Genomic DNA, 22,770 nt, shown 5'->3' on the forward strand with positions numbered 1-22,770 from the left:
AACTTAATTTTTCCCCCTCCATTCTAAAAATAACCCGCTGCCTGTTGATTAATGAATTTGTCAAATTCTCCTGAGGCCTTTTGTTAAGGTTTTTCTGGTTGTACCATCCCAGTGCAGGGGGTGTCAGAAACTATTCTAGTTCCTAAGCTACAACCACATTAAAAAATATATATTATTAGATTATAGATGAATGTAGGTTGTGTGTAGTGCACTTCACTCTTAAACTGTAACGCAATTCCACGACAGTTTTGACAGGGTGCATGAGATATGGGTATTCTGTTTGTTGATGTACACTATAACCTGTGGTAAGCAATTTAACTTGTACACTCTTATCTTTGTTGCTGCCTTTAAGCAAAATGGGATGATTAGTGTCAATCCATCGCTTTTGGTAGATGTTGAAATTATATGGGTGTAGGATAGGATTCCAACTCACCAATTCTTATTGCGACAGTAATAAATGGAGAATGGAATTCATCTCAAATTATTTACCTGGAATAAATTCTGTGGTATTTCCCTTTTTTTTTAACGTTGTTGCATTGTTTTACAATCCTTGCTCCTAATTTTATCCTAAGAGAGTAGATTTTGAATTCCCCTGGGGTGGTTAGAGCAGGGAAGTGATTTATTTTGTGGTATTGTCTGTCTGCAGCTGCTTGCCACATGAATAAGATTTGCTTTATTGGATTTTGCATTTCATCAGTGACTTCATCTTCAGAGGCGTCAGGATTCATTTTTGGGAACAGGCTCGCTGGAAGTGTGCATTCATTCCATTTGCCTGCCTTTTTAAACTGCCTTGTAAAATTGTATTCAGAGTATTAATATTATTTTTAAACAGAGGTTGAAAGACGAGATCGCCGAAGTAATGAGTGAGATTGAGACTCTGACCTGTAGCGATGAAAGGTGAGTTGCTCTTTGATACCTCTATTTTTTTCTTGCCACGATTGTTTAAAAAAAAATCCATTCTAAATGTTGATTTAAGCAGAGGGTGTGTGCCTGTGTGTCAGTATGTTCATGATATAAATATAAAGCATGAATGCTTCCTACATCTCTAAGAAACTCTTGGTTTTGGTAATATTTTACCAGTCACAATGTACCAACTTCCCCCTTTTCTGTTCCACTAAGGTCAATTGTATTAAGTTGAATTTGTTTACATGCATTTCATTCCAGTAAAAAAAAAAAAGGCTATCGATTTTTCTCTGCTTTGAGAGATTTCTAACTATTGGAATATATATTGACATTTATCTAAATATGCTGTGTTGGTGTGTGGATGACCTGGATGTGTGCAATATAGCAATTCCTTTTTTTCACTAATGAGTGTTTAATCCAGAGTGTACTGCTGGGTCTCCAAATGTTTCCCCTCACTTTGGACAGAGGGAGATAAGACTTTGTGCAGCAATTGTCTTTATCTACAGTACCTACTTAGCAAGGCAATGTTCATCATTCACATATTTAAGTGGAGATGATGCCATAGTGAGACAACATCCTAAGGTTCTTATACAACCTAGAACAATACAGGACAAGAACAGGCCCTTCGGCCCACAATGTCTGTGCCAAATATGATTCTAAGACCAACTCTTACATGCCTGCACATAACCCACACCCCTCCATTCCCTGCATATCCACGTGCCTAAACAAGTCTTTTAAAATTATTATTTGAATGTTTTCAAATAATATTCCATACCAAGCTATAACAAAATGTTGATATGGATAAACTGAAAAGATTTTGAGAATGTATTTGAGGAAAGAGGGGTTTGGCGAATGAGTTTAGAGAATAATGCTCAGGCAGCCCACGGTATAGCTGCCAATGGTGGAATTCATAGAAATGGCGAGCTCAAGAGGCAAGCATTAGAAGAGTACAGAGATTGTTGAGGGTCATGGATTGGGAGAAGGTTAGAGATGGGGAAAGATCAAGAAACATGAAGCATTAATGGACTGAGAATAGTGTTGGGCAGGAAGCATAAGGGTGAACTCATCTTCTTTAAGTCAAATAAATCAAATGGAGCTGAAAAATAGGAAGATCATATAACTTTTGTGAGTTTCAGTATTCTCGTGCATCAGGTAGCCAGGTTTGTCTTCCAAAATTTCAGCAGATCCCACTTGCTGCCCTGCTTGGATATTGTGTGATGAAAAGCTCTTCTGTGTAGGTGAAGTTTGCCAACATTCTAGTATCTTACATTCATGTGAAAAAGAGCAAGGCCAAACACAAATTGGAGGAATAACACTTCATATTTCACTTGGGCAGCTTACAACCCAGCGGTATGAATTAAGATTTCTCTAACTTCAAGTAACCCTTGCTCTCTCGCTCTCTCTCTCTCTCTCTCTCTCTCTCTCTCTCTCTCTCTCTCTCTCTCTCTCTCTCTCTCTCTCTCTCTCTCTCTCTCTCTCTCTCTTCCCACCCTAGTTCTCCGACCAGTTTCACTGTCCTCCTGATTAATTTTACTGTTTGTATGCCTCATTGTCGCCTTCCCCATGGCCAACAATGAACCATTCAACATTTCCGTGATCACCGTCTGCTTTGATCTGTCGTTTTCACACCTTACATTCTCTTTGTACCCTTCCATATCTCCAGTTGACCCTCAATCTAAAGAAGGGTCTCGACCCGAAACATCACCCATTCCTTCTCTCCAGACATGCTGCCTATCTCGCTGAGTTACTCGAGCATTTTGTGCCTATCTACAGTTCCTTCCTACACATTGCACATCTTGGGATGTGGGAAAAAACCAGAGCACCTAGGGGAAACCAATATGGTCACAGAGAAAACGTGCAAGCTCCACACAGACAGCACCCAAGGTCAGGATCGAACTTGGGCTTCTGGCACTGAGGCAGCAGCTTTACTCCACCAACTCTGTTTCTCAAGCACACAATGCAGGAATGCTCTGATTTTGATCCTAGTCTGTAATGTTTGTGCACTGGATAGCAGCAGACTTTGTTGCTCTTGGCTTATGGCTTGTCATTGCTGTGGAAACAAGAGAATGCCTTCAAACCCACATCGCGACACACTGCACCCACACATCCAGCACTGACTCATTCTCCATGCTCTGTAGATTCCTGGCAAAGCATAATTGTTTTCCAGTTCAGGGAAATGCTGGAAATGTTCATCTAATGCAAACTCATGAGTTGAACTCCAGGAGTCTGCAGCTTTGTAAACTCAGTTACACATAATTAGTTTGAGCTCCATAGAATTATATCGAACTCTACCAACAGACCGGAGACACAAGGAATTGCAGATGCTGGAACCTATGCAAAACACAAAGTGCTGGAGGAACTCAGTGGGTCAGGCAGCATCAACAGTGCCCTCCATAATGTTTGGGGCAAAGACCCATCATTTATTTATTTGCCTTTGTACTCCAGAATTTGAGATTTGTATTTTTTTTAAATCACACGTGATTAAAGTGCACATTGTCAGATTTTATTAAAGGCCATTTTTATACATTTTGGTTTCACCATGTAGAAATTACAGCTGTGTTTATACATAATCCCCCAATTTCAGGGCACCATAATGTTTCACAGGCGTTTGTAATTGCTCAGGTGTGTTTAATTGGCTCCTTAATGCAGGAAAAGAGATCTCTCAGCACCCCAGTCTTTCCATCACCCTTGGAAACTTTTTTTGGTGTTTATTAACATGAGGACCAAAGTTGTGCCAATGAAAGCCAAAGAAGCCATTATGGGACTGAGAAACAAGAATAAAACTGTTAGAGACATCAGCCAAACCTTAGGCTTACCAAAATCAACTGCTTGAAATATCATTAAGAAGAAAGAGAGCACTGGCTTACTAATCGCAAAGGGATTGGCAGGCCAAGGAAGACCTCCACAGCTGATGACAGAAGAATTCTCTCTGTAATAAAGAAAAATCCCCAAATACCTGTCCGACAGATCGGAAATACTCTTCAGGAGTTAGGTGTGAATTTGTCAATGACCACTGTCTGCAGAAGACTTAATGAACAGAAATACAGAGGCTACACTGCAAGTTGCAAACCACTGGTAAGCCGCAAAAACAGGATGGCCAGGTTACAGTTTGCCAAGAAGTACTTGAAAGAGCAACCACAGTTCTAGAAAAGGGTCCTGTGGACAGATGAGACGAAGATAACTTATATCAGTGTGATGGCAAGAGCAAAGTATGGAGGAGAGAAGGAACTGCCCAAGATCCAAAGCATAACATCTCATCTGTGAAACGCGGTGGTGGGGGTGTTATGGCCTGGACTTGTATAGGCTGCTGAAGGTACTGGCTCACTTATCTTCACTGATGATACAACTGCTGATGGTAGTAGCATAATGAATTCTGAAGTGTATAGACACATCCTATCTGCTCAAGTTCAAACAAATGCCTCAAAACTCATTGGCCAGTGGTTCATTCTACAGCAAGACAATGATCCCAAACATACTGCTAAAGCAACAAAGGAAGGAGTTTTTCAAAGCTAAAAAAAAGGACAATTCTTGAGTGGCCAAGTCAATCACCTGATCTGAACCCAACTGAGCATGCCTTTTATATGCTGAAGAGAAAACAGAAGGGGACTAGCCCCCAAAACAAGCATAAGCTAAAGATTGCTGCAATACAGGCCTGGCAGAGCATCACTGGAGAAGACACCCAGCGACTGGTGATGTCCATGAATCGCAGACTTCAAGCAGTCATTGCATGCAAAGGATATGCAACAAAATACTAAACATGACTACTTTCCTTTACATGACATTCCTGTGTCCCAAACATTATAGTGCCCTGAAATGGGGGGACAATGTATAAACACTGCTGTAATTTCTACGTGGTGAAACCAAAATGTATAAAAATGGCCTTTATTAAAATCTGACAATGTGCACTTTAACCACATGTGATTTTTTTCTATTACAAATCTTAAATTGTGGAGTACGGAGGCAAATAAATAAATGATGGGTCTTTGTCCCAAACATTATGGAGGGTACTGTTTGGAGGGAATGGACAGATGATGATTTGGCTCTGAAGAAGAGCCCCGATCTGAAACGTCGCCTATCCATTCCCTCCACAAATGCTGTTTGACCTGCTGTGTTCTTCCAGCTCTTTGTATTCTGTCAGTATATTCTTCTTCCCTGGTGTATTAACAACTTCCCCTGAGCATTCCATTGGGTGATGCACTTTGTAGATTTGTTGCTGGAAATGCCTTTTATAGTTAATTTTTATGAAAGGATTGTCCTTTTATAAAAATAATCCATGCCCTCTGCATGCTTCATGAAGGTAAATTCATTCTGATAACAAACCCAATTTGAGATCTATTGATTGTTCGATGCACATTCTCCAGTCTTGCCATCCATGTCCCTCTCGGAGGATGTTTCTGATTATACTAGGTCCTGTTTTTTAAAATGTTATCATGATAAGAAATGTTAAACCTAAAAGGAGGAGCCTCTCCCGTGGAGCAACCGTTTCTAACATCCTCACTTTTTTGCAACTTAATTTACAGCAAAATATCCCAAAGGAATAAACAAATGGCGATGGGGCGAAAGAAATTCAATATGGATCCCAAAAAGGTAAGGGATATTTCTAGTAGATAGTTAATAATTTGAGACATTAACTATGTTTTCTCTGTACAGAAAATGCTACTGAGGATTTCCTGCACTTTCTATTAATTTAGATTTCTTGCAACTGTTCTGCTATTTATTATAGATGTTAACTTCTCTCTGTAAAAAATACCTAACCCCTCAGATTCCCATTAATACTCCTTCCTCTCACCTTAAACCTACATCTTCTTGCTTTTAATACCCCTACCATAGGAAAGGGCTTTGCCTGTCTACCCTATCTGTGCTTCTCCTAAACTCCTATACCCGTATCTAATCATCCCTCGTAGTCGAACCTATGTCTTGCAACACTGGCATGTCATAATGAAAATAAAATAATCCTTGTTTATGGGATTTAATTTGTACTGAAAGCTCTCTGCTGAAAGTTGTTTCCTTATCCTAAAGGTTCAGAATCCAACTGTTGCTTTTTCCTCTCGTTCTGTACTTTGTCAAAAGATTGAGCAGTTTCTGTTCATTTTATCTCTGTATTGTTTGTGGGAGTTTGCAGTGTGATAATTGGATACAGTGTTTCCTACATTATAATGGTGCCTACAGTTCATAAATACATCACTAGATGTAGCTTACATTAAAAAGTTAAATTACCCCTCATAATATTGTACATCTCAGTCAGGACTCCTGCTCCAAAGACAAACCCAACCTACCATATCATTTAAGACATAGGAGCAGAATTAGGCCATTTGGCCCATTGAGTCTGCTCTGATATTTGATCATGCTGATTTATTTTTTCCCCTCAGTCCCATTCTCCTTCCTTCTCCCGGTAACAGATTCACCACCTTCTGGCTGAAGAAATTCCTCCTCATCTCCATTGTGAAGATATTCTCTGGTCCTAGACTCTCCCACTACTGGAAACAACCACATCCACTCTACCTAGGCTGTTCATTATTCAGTAGGCTTCAATGAGAACCTCTGACATCCTTTAAACTCCAGTGAGTACGGGCCTAGAGCTATCAAACGCTCCTCGTATGTTAACCCAATCATCCAGTCATTCCTCATTGCTGAAATGCTCCATCGCAAGACACGTACAGCTAATTCTTCCCTGTGCCCTCTCCAGTGTAATAGCTCCCTATAGTTTACTTGAGAGATACAGCACGGAAACAAACCCTTCGGCCCACCGAGTCCGCACGGACCAGTGATCACCCCGGACACTAACACTATCCAATATACTAGGAACAATTTTACAACTTACTGAAGCCACTTAACCTACAAACCTGTACGTCTTTGGAGGGTGGGAGGAAACTGGAGCACCCAGAGAAAACCCACACGGTCACAGGGAGAATGTACCAACTCCATACAGTCAGCACCCATAGTCAGGTTGAACCTGGGTCTTTGGCGCTGAAGGCAGCAACTCTACCATTGTGCCATTGTGCTGCCCTTGTTCTCCAGCCGCGGCCTAAATAATGGTATAACAACGAAAATCACAACCTTCTTGCCATGACCTCAAGTTTTTCAGTGATAAGTGACTGAAAAGAGGAGAAAGGTCTAAGGAGGAAATTCCAGAGATTGCAATAAATTTGAGATTATTTTTCTTGCAATGTCCAATTCGTTATCACATAATAACAGATAATTGTTACTTTATTACCACGTAACTCAATACAGTGAAATCATGTTATACGTAAGCATAATCATGCATAAGTAACAAAGAGCAACGATTGAAGTATTAAAAAAAATAAGTTAATTTCTTCTGAGGCAGTACACAAAGAGTGGCCATGTTTCCGGTGCCATCTTGTAGCTTGTATCAAGCTCTTTAAAAATATCAAGTCTTATCGCTGGTGAGAAATTGTCAATGTAGAATTGGGGAGTCGCAGACCTGAAGGAAGTTGCTGGGCTGGAGCCCATGCAAGTAATTAATGTAAATATAATAGTGAAGTGCAGCATGGTGGCTTGGACATTTGTGTAGATCCTTCTGTTGAGCTGTCATCCAGTGGTCAAACACCACTCCTGAGGGATTATGGAACTGGGAGTGATTGGGATTTGAACTGGTTTAGGTTCAGGAAGATTGCAATAAATTTGAGATTATTTTCCTTTCAACATTCAATTATTTACCACACAATAACAGATGGAGGCTGCTCACACCCATGAGCTTGTGTTGCCTTGCATAGGAATTGTCTTTAGTTATCTACTCTCAGTTTTCCTACACTGGATCTGGAGCACGATAAACCGTGGCTGGTAAAGTCTTTCAGTGTTGACTTTGCAATTTCCAAATGTGAGGTTAAGGGAGAAGAAAATAGGTTGGTGGTTGTGGGAATAGTCCTACTGAGTGTAGTTTAATTTGCCATCTTGTTGGGCTCAGACATAATGGGCCTGTTTTATGAAAGCCTTTTAAAAGTTTAAATGGTCTCTTCAAAATCTGTCAGTGTAATTTGAAGTTCTCGAACACACGATAGAGTCATACAGAGTGGAAACAGTCTCTTCAGCCCAATTTACCCACACCGACCAAAATGCCCCAACTACAATTGTCTTACCTTCCTGCATTTGGCCCATATCCCTACAAACCTATCCTATCCATGTACCTGTCTAAATATTTCATAAATGTTGCAATAGAACCTGCTTCGACTACCTGCTCAGGCAGCTCGTTCCATATACCCACCACCCTATGTATATATATTTTTAAAGTTACCCCTCGGGTTCCTGTTAAATCTTCTTTGCCCCCCACCTTAAACCCATGTCCTCTGGTTCCCTATTCCCTTAATCTGGGCAAATGACTGTATATTTACCTGATCTATTCCTCTCCTGATTTAGTACACCTCTATAAGATCACCCCTCATCCTCCTGCACTCCAAGGAATAAAGTCCTAGCCTGCTCAACCTCTCTCTATAGCTCGGGTCGAGACCTGGCAACATCGTCGTAAATCTTCCCTGCACCCTTTCCAGCTTGACAACATCTTTCCTATAACATCGTGATGAAAGCTGAACACAATACTCCAAATGTGGCCTCATCGCTGCCTTATTATAACTAACATGACTTCTCAATTTCTGTACTCAATACTCTTGATGGCTAATGTGCTGAAAGCCATTTTGACCACCCTATCTACCTCTGACATCACTTTCAAGGAACTATGTACCTGCACTCAAAGATCCCTCTGTGCTACAACACTTCGCAGGGGCCTACCTTGTATACTGTATAGGTCCTACCTTTATTAGACTTCCCAAAATGCAACACCTCATATTTCTCTGCAAACTCGATCAACCATTCCTCAGCCCACCTGCCCAACCAATCTAGATCCTGCTGCACCCACTTTACTGTCATCTGCAAACTTGCTCATCATGCCTTGTACATTCTCATCCAAATCATCAATATAGATGACAAACAGCAATAGGCCCAGCACTGAAACCTGAGGCACACCACTAGTCACAGGCAACCAGTCCGAAAAAACAGCCCACCATCATCATCTGCCTCCTTGCATAGAGCCAATTTTCTATCCATTCAACTATTCTATCCTTGGATCCCATGCGATCTAACTTTCCAGAGCAGCCTACCATGTGGAACCTTGTCGAATGCCTTGCTGAAATCCATACATGCAATGTCTCCAGCTCTTTATGGCCACATTTTCAAAAAACAATTAGATTTGTGAGACACAACCTCCCACATACTTAACCATGCTGACTATCCCTAATCAACCCCTGTCCATCTAAATAATGACCAACGTCCAATGATGTTCCAGTTTATTACACATCCTGACAATTCTTTAATAAAAATGTAACGATCATGTTCAAAATGCGGAACATGAAAGGATCCAAGCAGCCACTTCTGGCATTGACTGATGATACGCTGTTGTGGTGAGTGTTTGCATCTGAGACTACTGGCAGTGCTGAAGGTTAACTTTCCAGTAGGTATTGGGCTAAAACCAAGTTCTCTTTAGCCCTTTACTACAGTTTTGACCCATGACTATGCTCAGACATCTGGTTAGGTCTGTCAATTGTAAAAGCTGGGCTGTTTCAATTGGTGGGGCGTGTTTCATTCAAGGTTGGGAGTGCTCAGGTTCTCATATCTCTGCTCGATACTGCATTGATTGAATTGATTGATCGAATTGATTAAAAGATGCAGCATGGAAATAGGCCGTTTGGTTCACCAAGTCCACGCTGACCATTGATCACCCATTCACACTAGTTCTATCTTATCCCACCGTATACACTCCCCACACACTAAGGCCAATTTGCAGAAGCCAATTAACCTACAAACCCAGGAAAGGTACAAAGTGCTGGAGTAACTCAGCGGGCAGGCAGCATCGCGGATAGGTGATGTTTCGGGTCAGGACCTTTCATCAGTCTAATTAGTTCCTTATTTCTACATTTTGAATGACGAATCCACTCGTCTTTATGATGTGGGAGAAAACCCACGCATTCACAAGGAAAACATGCAAACTCCACACAAGGTCAGGATCGACCCGGGTTTCTGGTGCAGCGAGACTGCAGTTCTACCAGCTGCTTCACTGTACTACCCCAGTGTAAGTCAATGTCCAATGCGATCAAGGGTCAGATAATCCAGTGGCATTTGCATACACTACATTTGGATAAGGAACTCTTACAACTCTATCCTATCTTCTGGCAAGGTAAGGTTTGGGAAGGAACAGCAATATTGTAAGAAGTGTCTTTTGCATCCCAGGATTATTCTGACATTTTGTTTTCTTTGATTACAGGGTATACAATTTCAAATAGAAAATGATCTTCTCCACAACACTCCTGAAGAGATAGCCCAGTTCCTATACAAGGGGGAAGGATTGAATAAAACTGTCATAGGGGACTATTTGGGTGAAAGGTATGTATCTATTCACTTAATGGGCTGCAGAGAGTTAGTTGATGGTGTTAACTAAGGTAGACACAAAGTGCCGGCATAACCTAGCGGGTCAGGCTGCATCTCTGGAGAACATGGATGTGACGTTTTCGGTTGGGGGCTATCCATGTTCTCCATTGACGCTGAGCTACTCCAGCACTTTGTCTTTTAAAAAAACCCAGCATCTGCAGTTCCTTTTGTCTCTGTAGTAACTAAGGTTCTTGGATAGTGTCTACCTTTCCCCTGGCCTCTGTCACTCGTTTTCTTTTGCAATAGATACACTGAGCAAGAGGGTTGTGGGACTCAGTGGGGTGACTCTGTATCTCCATGACAGGCTGTGTGGGATGAATGTAATTTTCTTATTGCTCACCCACATGCTTTTTTGGAATTTTCTCAGCGTCTTTGGCCTGTCTAAGTTGCACCACAGAGTTCATGAACTGTGATAATCGGTGGGGCTGTGCACTATATTGGATGAAACAGATTCTCACAGATCAGCATATCATTGCATTCAACCGCCTCTTTAACCCTCAGTTAACGTCTGCTGGGTGATGCTTCCGTTAACAGCCTTCCTTCTTAAAAACCATCATTGGATTCTTATAAAGATTTGCCTAAAATAGATCCCTGTGCTTTCTACAATGTGCCAATGTCATCCATACATATATCAATCAGAAAAATATTAAAAGTAGCTATTGAATGGGGCAGGACATTTTATACAATACGATAAAACTTTATTCATCCCCGGAGGGAAATTGGTCTGCTGACAGTCAAAGCACACAAGGTACCCAAAAATTTGAAATTAAAAGTGAAAACAAATAGAAAACGACAAGCGACTGTTGGCTGGCTCCCATGTGCACAGCGCCTTCACTGGAACAAATGAACAAACAAACACAGAATTATCCCCTGGGCAGAGGATTCTAAAACTAGAGGGCACCTACCCCAGACCGGGTCCCCCTTTGTTCTCCCACTGTCCCTCACGGTGATCCCCTCCCACGCCGTGACCCCATTGTCTTCCCCTCCCCCCTCACGATCGTCGACCACGAGACCCCACCGCCGCCGATACCCACGTTGCCACCGAGTCCCCCGCTGCCGCCAAAGCTCCAATCGCTGCCACCACTGAGGCTGCTACGGCCCAGATGGGCCTCGCTGCCCGGCCTCACCGTAGTCCCCTGGGAGACCTGTGGGCGAGTCGGGCCCACCAGGACGCGTTCTGATCTTCGGTTGTCATTCTGGTCAGCAGCGCCATGGTTGTTCGGCGGGTGGATTGGGCCCGCGCGGCTCCCCAGGACACTCCCTCCACGTGCGCAGCTCCCCGGGACACTCGCGCCGCACGCGCGCCCCCCCGGGACACTCCCGCCACGTGCGCGGCCCCCCGGGACACAATAAGAACTGTTCGTTTTGAGTGTTTATGTATCAAGACAATACTTTTTGCAGAAGAATTACTCTACTAGCATGATCATAAGAGTGCTACATGTCTGTGTCATACTGTGTGGAAACAGGCCCTTCAGCTCAACTTGCCCACGCTGGCCAACATGCTTCATCTACACTAGTCCCACCTGTCTGTGTTTAGCCTATATCCATCTGAACCTATTTTATCTATTTACTTGTCCAAATGTTTTTTAAATGCTGTGATACTACTTCCCCCGGCATCTCATCCCATATACTTACTACCCTTTGTAGTTGTCCCTCAGCTTCCTAGTAAATCTTTCCCCCCTTACTGTAAACCTATAGCCTCTGGTTCTTGATTCTCCTACTCTGGGTAAAAGTGTGCATTTACCCTATCTATTCCTCTTGTGATCTTGTATATTATGCAGAAGAATCATTTTGCTTGCTTGCGGTGTAGCCCAAAAGGGAAATTTGGAAAATTAAAGCATTAACAATTTCCAATGGTTGGAGGGTGAGTAATGAAGGATATAAGACAATCAGCTAAAGAGTAAGAAAAGAGATGTTTAGAATTTGTTTTGCATAACCGGTGTGATTTTCAATGCGCTCCTTTAGGGATGAATTCAGTAGGAACTTTGGAAAGGCTACTGAATAAATGTTTGAAGCAGAAAATATTACAGGGCTATGTGGAAAGAGCAAGGTGAATGGGGCTGAGTGGAGAACTTCTAGAGGCGCAGTGAGCTGAAAGGTGACTTTGGGCAGGTGGAAATGTAGAGCTGAGGTCATCTGTATTTTTCTGAAATGGAAGAAATTGCATCTTGTAACGCATATATTTTTGCTCCTTTATTGCAGAGATGAATTTAACCTGAAGGTCCTACAAGCATTTGTCGAGCTTCACGAGTTTGCTGACCTTAATCTAGTACAGGCTTTGAGGTATGTGCTTTTTACAACTACATGCTTATCTGGAAGCTTGACATTGATAAATCCAGTAAATTATCATACCATTAGGCTTCTAATCTGTACAAAATGAAAGGGAGGAGGAGATTCTGGTTGTGAAATTCTGTTTTGCATCTTGTGTAGCATTTTTGTTCCAAATATTAATTAGATACTTTTCACATAATGCTACAACTTTTGAAACACTTAAAGGGGCAGAGTGGGTGTACAGTAGGAATTTGTTGCAGGGAGTATCACTCCTGCTTCCGTCTGTCTGCATGGATTAATGTCCCACTCTAGAGATGTGACCAGATAAAGGTGCAGCAGAAGGTCACAAAGTGCTGGAGTAACTCAGCAGGTCAGGCAGCATCTCTGGAGAACAGACGGCAGCACACTGGCGCAGCTGTAGAGATGCTGTAGAGATGCTGCCTTACAGCACTAGACCCGGATTCGATCCTGACTACGGGTGCTGTCTGTATAGAGTTTGCACGTTCTTCTTGTGACTGCGTGGGTTTTCTCCTGGTGCTCCTGTTTCCTCCCACACTCCAAAGACGTACAGGTTTGTAGGTTAATTGACTGGCAAAGATTGTAAATCATCCCTAGTGTGTAGGATAGTATGGGGATTGCTGGTCGGCGCGGACTCAGTGGGCCGAAGGGCCTGTTTCCACGCTGTATCGCTAAAGTCTAAAGATCAGGCAGCACATGGAACATGGATAGGTGATGTTTTGGGTCGGACCCTTTTTTTTAACACTGCCTCAGTCCGAAGAAGGGTCTTAACCCAAACCGTCACGTATCCTTGTTCTTCAGAGATGCTGCCTGAGTTACTGCAGCACGTTTGTGTCCTTTTGTGTTTTAACATAGAAACATAGAAAATAGGTGCAGGAGTATGCCATTCGGCCCTTCGAGCCTGCACCGCCATTCAATATGATCATGGCTGATCATCCAACTCAGTATCCCGTACCTGCCTTCTCTCCATACCCCCTGATCCCTTTAGCCACAAGGGCCACATCTAACTGCCTCTTAAATATAGCCAATGAACTGGCCTCAACTACCTTCTGTGGCAGAGAATTCCACAGATTCACCACTCTCTGTGTGAAAAAAAACTTTCTCATCTCGGTCCTAAAAGACTCCCCCCTTATCCTTAAACTGTGACCCCTTGTTCTGGACTTCCCCAACATTGGGAACAATCTTCCTGCATCTAGCCTGTCCAACCCCTTAAGAATTTTGTAAGTTTCTATAAGATCCCCCCTCAATCTTCTAAATTCCAACGAGTACAAGCCGATGTTTAACCAACATCTGCAGTTTTTTGTTACTACAAGATGGTGCAGCAATAAGCACTGCTGCTTTTCAGCTCCAGAGACCCAGGTTTGATCCAGGCCTGGCCTTTGAAATTGATTTGGGTTAGGTGTGGCAGTGTGATGCCAACTCATCCCGGAAGACAATAGCAGTGTTACTTCACCAGAAAATCACTGAGACTCAGGGTGACTTGGCTCATGTTCTGAAATAACAATGATTACATTCATTAAATTTACGAGAACACTTAGTGTGCATGTGCCTGCATGTATATGTGGGTTACTCACAAAATGCTGGAGTATCTCAGCATCTCTGGAGAGGAATGGGTACATTTTGAGTCGAGACCCTTCTTCAGACTGATGTCGGGGGAGAGGGAGGGGGAGGGGGGGGGGGGGGCGGACAAAGAAAAGATATAGGTGGAGACAGGAAGACAGTGGGAGAACTGGGAAGGGGGAGGGGGAGGGGAAGAGAGGGTTAGTTATGTGTGTGTGTGTGTGTGTGTCTGTACGAAGGAGCAGAAGTCATTAGATTCCATTAATTGGTATTAAATGTATAATGTTCAGCCTGTTCTTTCTTAAAGCCATGATCACATGGTAATAGAAGCAATGCTCCAGTGTACTGGCAGTTTCAAGCTGTGCATGTTGTGACCTATGGAATGTAGGAATGAACAAGCCCATGGCACTGCTCAACCCTTCAGCTTCAGTGCAGAGTGCTTGGAGCTCAGGGAGCTGAGACATAATGTTATAGTGGTGTATAAAATCATGAGGGCAATAGATAAAGGTGAATGTACAAAGACTTTTACCCAGGGCAAGGGAATCAGGAACCTAAGGACATAGGGGAAAGATTTGATAAACCTGATGGGCACCTTTTTCACGCAAAGGGTGGTTGGTATATGGAACGAGCTGCCAGAGGGGGTTGTTGAGGCAGGTACTATATCAATATTTAAAAGATATTTCAATGTATGGTTAGGAATGGTTTGGAGAGATACGGGCCAAATGCAGGCAGGTGGGACGAGTGTAGATGGAGCATCTTAGTTGACGCGGACAAGAGGGTATGGCCTTAGTCTTAGTTTAGTTTAGAGATACAGCACGGAAACCGGCCCTTCGGCCCACTGGGTCCATGCCGACAAGCGATCCCTGCACACTAACATACATCATTAGGGGCAATTTACAATTTTACCAAGCCAATTAACCTACAAACCTGCACATCCTTGGAGCGTGGGAGGAAACCGGAGATCAAGAAAACCCATGCAGGTTACGGAGAGAATGTACAAACTCCGTACAGACAAGCACCTGTAGTCAGGATCGAACTCGGGTCATTGGTGCTGTAAGACAGAAGCTCTGTTGCTGCACCACTGCTGCGCCCATTAGTCGGCGAGGGCGGCACAGTGGCGCAGCGGTAGAGTTGCTGCTTGACAGGACCAGAGACCTGGTTGTGATGATGACTATGGGTGCTATCTGTATGGAGTTTGTACGTTCTCCCTGTGACCACGTGGGTTTTCACCGGGTGCTCCAGTTTCCTCCCACACTTCAAAGATGTGCAGGTTTGTAGGGTAATTGGCTTCTGTAAATTGACCCTAGTGTGTAGGATAGGGCTAGTGTATGAGTCCTTGTTGGTTGACGTGGACTCGATGGGCCGAAGGGCTATATCTGTAAAGTAAAGTTGGGCTGAACGGCCTGTTTCTGTGCTGTATAACTCTATTAAGCGACTGAACATTGCAGATTGAACACGTTGTTCAAAATTGGTCCTCCTGTTGTTCCATGACAGGCAGTTTCTGTGGAGCTTCAGGCTGCCAGGAGAGGCTCAGAAAATAGACCGGATGATGGAAGCATTTGCCTCGCATTACTGTCAGTGCAATCCAGGGGTCTTCCAGTCAACAGGTTTGTAAAGTTACATAAACAGGCAATAGATATATTGTAGGGGTGAACTCTTTTTTTTTCTCCCACAATGACCTTCACTGGAGGATGTTCCTTTGCATTAGTGCGTTTCTCGTTAAAGGGGAGAAATAGTCTTGCTTATTCCCACATCTTGAACCAATTCCTGACACAATGCCAAAGGCCAAATCTCATCTGAAAAGTCCCAGAGGTTTTTTGAGCTGCAGTACATGAGAAGCAGCCAAAATTCTTTAATGCTTTATTAATATGTCTTTTTTTTTAATTTGGAACTTAGGAAAATACACTACAGGGCAGGCCCTTCGACCAACAATGTCCATGCTGGTTGTGATGCCAAGATAAACTAATTTCCTCTGCCTGCACATGATCCATATTCTTCTATTCCCTGCAAATCCATGTGCCGATCTAAAATCCTCTTAAACGGCACTATCATATCTGCCTCCACCACTACCCCTAGTGTGTTCCAGGCATCCACTACCCCTAGTGTGTTCCAGGCATCCACTACCCCTAGTGTGTTCCAGGCATCCACTACCCCAGTGTGTTCCAGGCATCCACCGCCCTCTGTGCAAAATATTTTGCCCCTACACATCGCCTTTAAACGTCGTCCCTTTCACCTTGAAGCTGAGCCCTCTAGTCGATGACATTTTCATCCTTGGAAAACGTTTCTGAATTTTATTTTGAGTAAATCCAAGTGTGGGGTGGGGGGAGGGACTGAAGAGATGACAGCATTCTTCAATATTTCCATACTTCTTTGCATCATAAAGGAGGCTTTTTGGCAACACTTGCTGACAGAGCAAACCGATTCCACTCCCAATCATTTTCCTGTAACCTATTCTCCTCACGTTCCTCTCGGTTCTACCACCAGCCTATATCAGTGGCAATTTGCAATGGGAAATCCTTGATCTTCTGTTCCACCTTGGACGGGACTATCAGGTCTTTTCCCTTTGGATTTTCTGGCACCTTTCCCTGGATTTCACTTCACCAGCCTTGCGAACCTGCCCAAGTGTGACTTAAGTTTATTATTGTCACGTGTACCAAGGCACAATGGAAAGCTTTGCTTTCATGATATCCGATCAGATAATACTGTACATAAATACAGTCGGCAAACTCAAGTACAATAGGTAGAGCAAAGGGGAACATACAGTGCGCTTGGGCAGCAGCTCTACCCGCTGCACCGCTGTTACAGCTTTGCATTCTCACCAGTATGTTCTTCACACACTCCTCTGTCCCTCTGGCCTTTTAAAGATGTTCCTGGAACAAACTTTTGTTCAGCTGTGGTAATATTTCCTCTTCTGGAAGCAAAATTTGTCTAATAAGCTCCTGGTTGGCACCTTCAAGGTGTTTTCTCACATTGGGAGTGTTACGTAACTGTATACTGTGATAGCCTGCGATCACCTCTACCCTCTTATTGTGAAGAATTTAACAAGTTTTTAAAAATTAATTCTGTAGCAATAATGAAATGAAAGAATTAGGCTGGGTCACATCATTTATTATTTATGGCATTTTAAAAATTTAATATTTAAGAGCTTTCTAATATGAGTGACAATTTACTCTAAAGAATTGCAGCCTTCTTTTGACCTCCACCCACTCTGCCCGCCACCACCAGTTCCTTCCCCTGCCTCCCCTGTTATCTTGGCGCTGGTGACATCTGGATGTGCACTTCCCCTTTGGGTGGGGGCAAGGACATTCTGGGCTGGCCACCCCAGCTCCTGACTGCAGTTTGCCATCTTTCCATGTTGGGGTTGTGGAGGTCAGTGCCCAGCTGTGCACTGGCGGGGGAGTTGATAACTTGAGGAAGAGTGAATAAATAGGCTCGGAAGTAACTGTGCTCTTTAGCTGAACACTAAATCTTGTCCACAGTCCACGACGGTGCAGCTTTAACCCTTTATGCTAAAACTGTGCTGCCCATTTTGTTTTGAGCAATGGCCGCCTCGCCAACAGTCTGACTCGTCCCTTCCATCTTTGTTGTTTTTTAGTATGTGTTAAATGTATGTTTTAGTGTTCTTTAGCTTGTTTTATTTTGTGGGAGGGAGGGGGGAGTTGGGGGAAACTTTTTTTAATCTCTTACCTCGATGGAGATGCGTTTCCCCCCCCCCCCCCCCGTATCGTATCTCCGTCCGCATTGCGCCCTAACATGGAGGAGCTGGCAGCCTCTGCCGGAGATTGCCTTCGGGAGCTCCAACCGTGGGAGCTTCGACTGCCCCGATGCAGGGGCTTCGATTCCTGGCTGCGGGAGCTTCGATCGCCCTGACTGCCGATGGTTCGACTGCCCCGACCGCGGGAGAATAAAGAGGAAGTAGATTAGATGCCTTCCATCACAGTGAGGAATGTGGGGAATCCACTGTGGTGGATGTTTATGTTGACTTTTATGTAGTTGTGTGTGTTGTTGCTTTTTTTTAAAAGTATAGCTGTATGGTAATTCGAGTTTCATGGTACCTTAATTGGTACACGTGACAATAAACTTAGCTTTGCATCTTTGAAGAAGCGGGGGTGCTGAGGTGTAGGGAAAGGACACAAACTGCTTGAGTAACTCTGTGGGTCAGGCAGCATCTCTGGAGAACATGGATAAGTGATGTTTCTGGTTGGGACCCTTCTTCAGACTGGATAGCACGTTCTTCCTGGGTTTCCTCCGGGTGTTTCTGTTTCCTCCCACATCCAAAACTCGTGCAGATTTGTTGGTTAATTGGAATCTGGTAAGGCTCCGGCTTTATGCATTGGAGTACAGGAGGCTGAGGGGTGATCTTATAGGCGTAAAAAACCATGAGGGAATTGATAGGGTGAATGCACAGAGTCCTTTATCTAGAGTAGGGGAATCAAGTCTGAATGAAAGTCTGATGGTGTAGATGCACTTATAACTTTCTAAAAGGAATTAGAAAAATTAGTTGAAGGTAAATTTTCCGAAAACTGCAGAAAGAGATGAGTTGAGTATTGTCTGATTCAACTCTACCCCATTACGGACATTGGACTTTGTCTCGCTACATTGCTGAGAACTATATTCTGCACTCTGTATCTCCCTCTTTGCTCTTCCTATTGTACTTGAATTTGACTTGATTGTTTTTATGCATGGTATTATCCAAGCTGACTGGATAGCATGCAAAACAAAGCTTGTCACTGTACCTTGGTACGTATGGCAATAATAAACCTAAACTAGACGGTCAGAAAAGCCGGCACAGAGCCTGACTGGCCCGAGTGTGGAAGTTTGAATTATTGGCCCAGATATATAAATATTGAAGTTGTAGACCGTGTGTTTAACTGCTTGTCTTTCCCCTGTCCACAGACACTTGCTATGTGTTGTCCTTCGCCATAATTATGTTGAATACAAGTTTGCATAACCCCAACGTGAGGGACAAACCTGCCGTTGAGAGGTTCATCTCCATGAACCGGGGCATCAACGAAGGTGGAGACCTTCCAGAAGAGTTACTCAGGGTGAGTCTTTAACCAAAGTCGTTTCCCCCACATTCCTCCAGTGAAAAGCCAGAAGGTGGGATTGATTGAGGAAGTTTTCCATAATTCGGGTCGTCGTTTCCTCAGACGGTACATCTGGCTGGACAGTTTCCTGATCCCTTGAATCTGAAGGCCATGTGTTTAACGTGTACCCCATGATTTGTTGCTTGACGCCGGCTAATCCCTCAGTATCTTGCTGTTGCAGGGGCATCCTTTGATGGCGTTTTAAACCTTAATATCTTGGTTGTCTGTACAAACATAGTGCAGCACAGAAACAGGTCCTTCAGCCCACATTGCCAGTGCCAAACATGATGCCAAGATAAACTAATCTCTGCCTGCGAATGATCCATATCCCTCCATATGCATGTGCCGATCCAAAGGTCTCTTAAATGCCACTGCACCACCCCTGGCAGCGTGTTACATTCACCCGCCACTGTCTGGGTAAAAAAACTTGCCCCGCACATCTCCTTTAAACTTTCCCCTTCTCATCTTAAAGCTACGTCCTCTAGTATTTGATTTTTCCACCCCGGGAAAAATGTTCTGACTGTCTACCCTTTTATATTTTTCTCCGGTAACCTCCGGCATTCCAGAGAAAACAATTCAAGTTTATTAGCTAATGTTCCCTAATCCAGGCATCATTCTGGTAAAACGACTTGTCCAATCCCACTTTCAGCATTGGGTCTGTAGCTTTCCTTGCTGGTCACAGCTCTACAAATACACATTCAAGCACTTTATAAATGGGAAGAGAATTCCAAACTCCACTACCTTTTTTTCCTTTCGCTTCTCCATCCAATTATTTAAATCCTAATGGAGGGATATGGATCATGTAACTGAAGGGCCTGTTCCTGTGCTGTACTATTCAAGGCCTGCTGGATCTCCAGGTTGCTAACCATTTTAACTCCCCTTCCCCTTCCTACACCTGACCTTCCTGTCCTGGGCCTCCATTACCAGAGTGAGGCCAGAGGCACAACGGCGGTACAGGTCCTCGTATTACGCCTGGATATTTACAACCCAACGATATGAACATTGAATTCTCCAATTTTGAGTAACAAATCCACCCCTCACTTTCCTTTCTCTCCCTCCCACTCGTCCCCTTCCATCTGTATCCCTCCCAATGGCTTTACGTTACATTCTTATTTTCTCTTTGTCTGACACCCTTTTGTCTCCTTTTTGATCTATGCATTGGTTTTGTGCTAATCTCTCTATTTCCCATCTCTCTGCAGAACCTGTATGACAGTATTAAGAACGAGCCTTTCAAAATCCCAGAAGATGATGGCAATGATTTGACACACACATTCTTTAACCCTGACCGGGAGGGCTGGCTACTAAAATTAGGTTAGTTTGGCTCATTTTTGTTCAATTACTGCACATCAGGGCATTTTTTAAAGTGTGCTTTCCAAGCCGATTGCCAGCACGGTGGTGCTACCATCATGGACTGAGGAGTGAGTGTAGTGGGTGTGACGTGTGTCGCTGAGAATCAGAGTGTAGGCTGATGTTCCAGTGTAATACTGAGGGAACCCTGCACTGCCGGCCATTCCTTCACACTAAAATGTGAACCTGAGTCTATCTGCACTTTCAGTTGCCAGTTCTGAAAGATCACAGGAGATTGCTCTCTGTTCCAACCAGCTGTTAACCCTCAAGAAACATTACTTAGAGCAAAAATGTTGAGGGCATTATTTTGGTTTGTAGGATTGTAGCTGTGCATCAACAGTCTTGTCTCCTACATTACAACGATGAATAGTCTTCAGATTATTTCAGTAGCTGGCATTGGTGATGGCTTATTATTGTCTCATGACTAAGATGCTATGAACAGCTTTGCTTGCATGCTATCCAGTCAAATCATAACATTTAAGTACAGTTAAGCCATACACAAGTACAACAGGTAGTGCCAAAACAAGAAAAAACAAATGTGCAGAATATAGTGTTGCAGAGTTAAAGTGTTGCATCTACAGAGAAAGTACAGATGTAAACAAAATTCTAAGGGCTGCGTTGAGGTAGTGGCACAGTGGTAGAGTTGCTGCCTTGCACTGAAGGTGACCCGGGTTTGATCCTGACTACGAGGTGCTGTCGGTACAGAGTTTGTACGTTCTCCCTGTGACCTCTTCGGTTTCCTCCCACACGCCAAAGTTGTGCAGGTTAATTGGCTTCTGTAAATTGTCCCTAGTGTGTATGATAGATCTAGTGTAGGGGTGATCGCTGGTTGGCACAGACTCGGTAGGCCGAAGGGTCTATTTCCATGCTGTGTCTCTAAACTAAACCACAGGAAGGATGTCATTAAGCTAGAATGGGTGCAGAAAAGATTTACCAGGACTGGAGGGCTTGAGAGGGTGAGATGGGAAAGATGTCATGAATGACTGCTGGCTGTGGGAGGTGTGATCTTTTACATGGAAAATACAGCAGTCCTTTCTGGGTGGACTTGGAAAAATTCCACATAATAACTTTAACCAATATTTTCCCTCTGTCCGGCATAAGCACAAAAAACTGCAGATGCTGGAATCTTGAACAAAGAACGCAAAGTGCTGGAATATCTCAGCCGGTTAAAGGACATCTCAGGGCAATGTGGATAGGTAACATTTCAGTTTGGGACCCTTCTTCAGCCTGAAGAAGGACCCTGATCCAAAATGTCACCAATCCATGCTCTCAGGAGATGTCACCTGACTCGCTGAGTTACGCCAGCACTTGGCATGGTTGGACCCTTCTCACATTATTGTCAGTGAGATCTTACAGTAGACAAATCATCCACCGTATTTCTACATTTGAAACCATGACTACCCCTAAAAAATATTTCATTGGTTGTTAAAGCACTGGGGGATGGGGTATCTTAAAGGGGATGTAGAAGTGAGTCTTGTTCTTCATTGTCTATCTCTAACCTCAGAAGCCTGGCTCAGCCTTATCAACATGTGGAGAATGTGAATCTGCATGAAATGTCACTGCAGCCTTCATTTTGTTCCATCGGTGAATCAGGATATTTTTGTTGGGAGGAATTGTTGAGCGGTGTTGAAACAAAGTATTCCTACCGTTCATTGTATGAATCCCACACTTGATGTACAGATCCATTATTTAAAATTAAATATATTATGAGAAATGTTACAAAATCGCACCTTAACCACACAATGCGAGTTGTATTTTCTGGTCGTGATGTGAAGCTTATTGTGTTGGTTCAGGTCTTCCAACTTTCTACATAAGAAACAAATGGCATCTTCAAGGATTATAATTTGTGCATGTCTTTAATTTTCTTGCATTACTTGTGATTTTCCTATTGGTTTGTGTGTTTGTTTGTTTGCTGTGGCTTTTTTTTATAAAATTAGCTTAAATGTGCCTTCTTGTTTTCCTTATGGCCTATGACCTGTCACCTTTCTGTTCTATGACTGGCTGTCTCTGCTTATTCTGCATTAGGAGGTACGTACTGAAGATCTTCCAGACCCTCGTCTGTTGCAACACTTTTGTTTTCTCCCTTCTTGTGAGAAGCAAGAAAATATTGTTGTGAGGTGCCTTCTGCGATCGGCCTTCAACCTATCTG

The 22,770-nt window shown here is 43.3% G+C and overlaps 1 protein-coding gene across 1 annotated transcript in view; it reads left to right on the forward strand.

Moving 5' to 3' along the window:
* The window catches only part of LOC144604033 (cytohesin-3), a 68,416-nt gene that overhangs the window by 37,047 nt on the left and 8,599 nt on the right, over positions 1-22,770 (forward strand). The window contains exons 3-9 of the mRNA XM_078418054.1: positions 833-897; positions 5,424-5,490; positions 10,175-10,293; positions 12,541-12,621; positions 15,682-15,794; positions 19,084-19,232; positions 20,474-20,585. Of these exons, the coding sequence (XP_078274180.1) occupies positions 833-897; positions 5,424-5,490; positions 10,175-10,293; positions 12,541-12,621; positions 15,682-15,794; positions 19,084-19,232; positions 20,474-20,585 (706 nt within the window). The remainder of the gene's footprint in view (positions 1-832; positions 898-5,423; positions 5,491-10,174; positions 10,294-12,540; positions 12,622-15,681; positions 15,795-19,083; positions 19,233-20,473; positions 20,586-22,770) is intronic.

Source organism: Rhinoraja longicauda, chromosome 21 (genome assembly GCF_053455715.1).
Source record: "Rhinoraja longicauda isolate Sanriku21f chromosome 21, sRhiLon1.1, whole genome shotgun sequence".
Classification (NCBI taxonomy): Eukaryota; Metazoa; Chordata; class Chondrichthyes; order Rajiformes; family Arhynchobatidae; genus Rhinoraja; species Rhinoraja longicauda.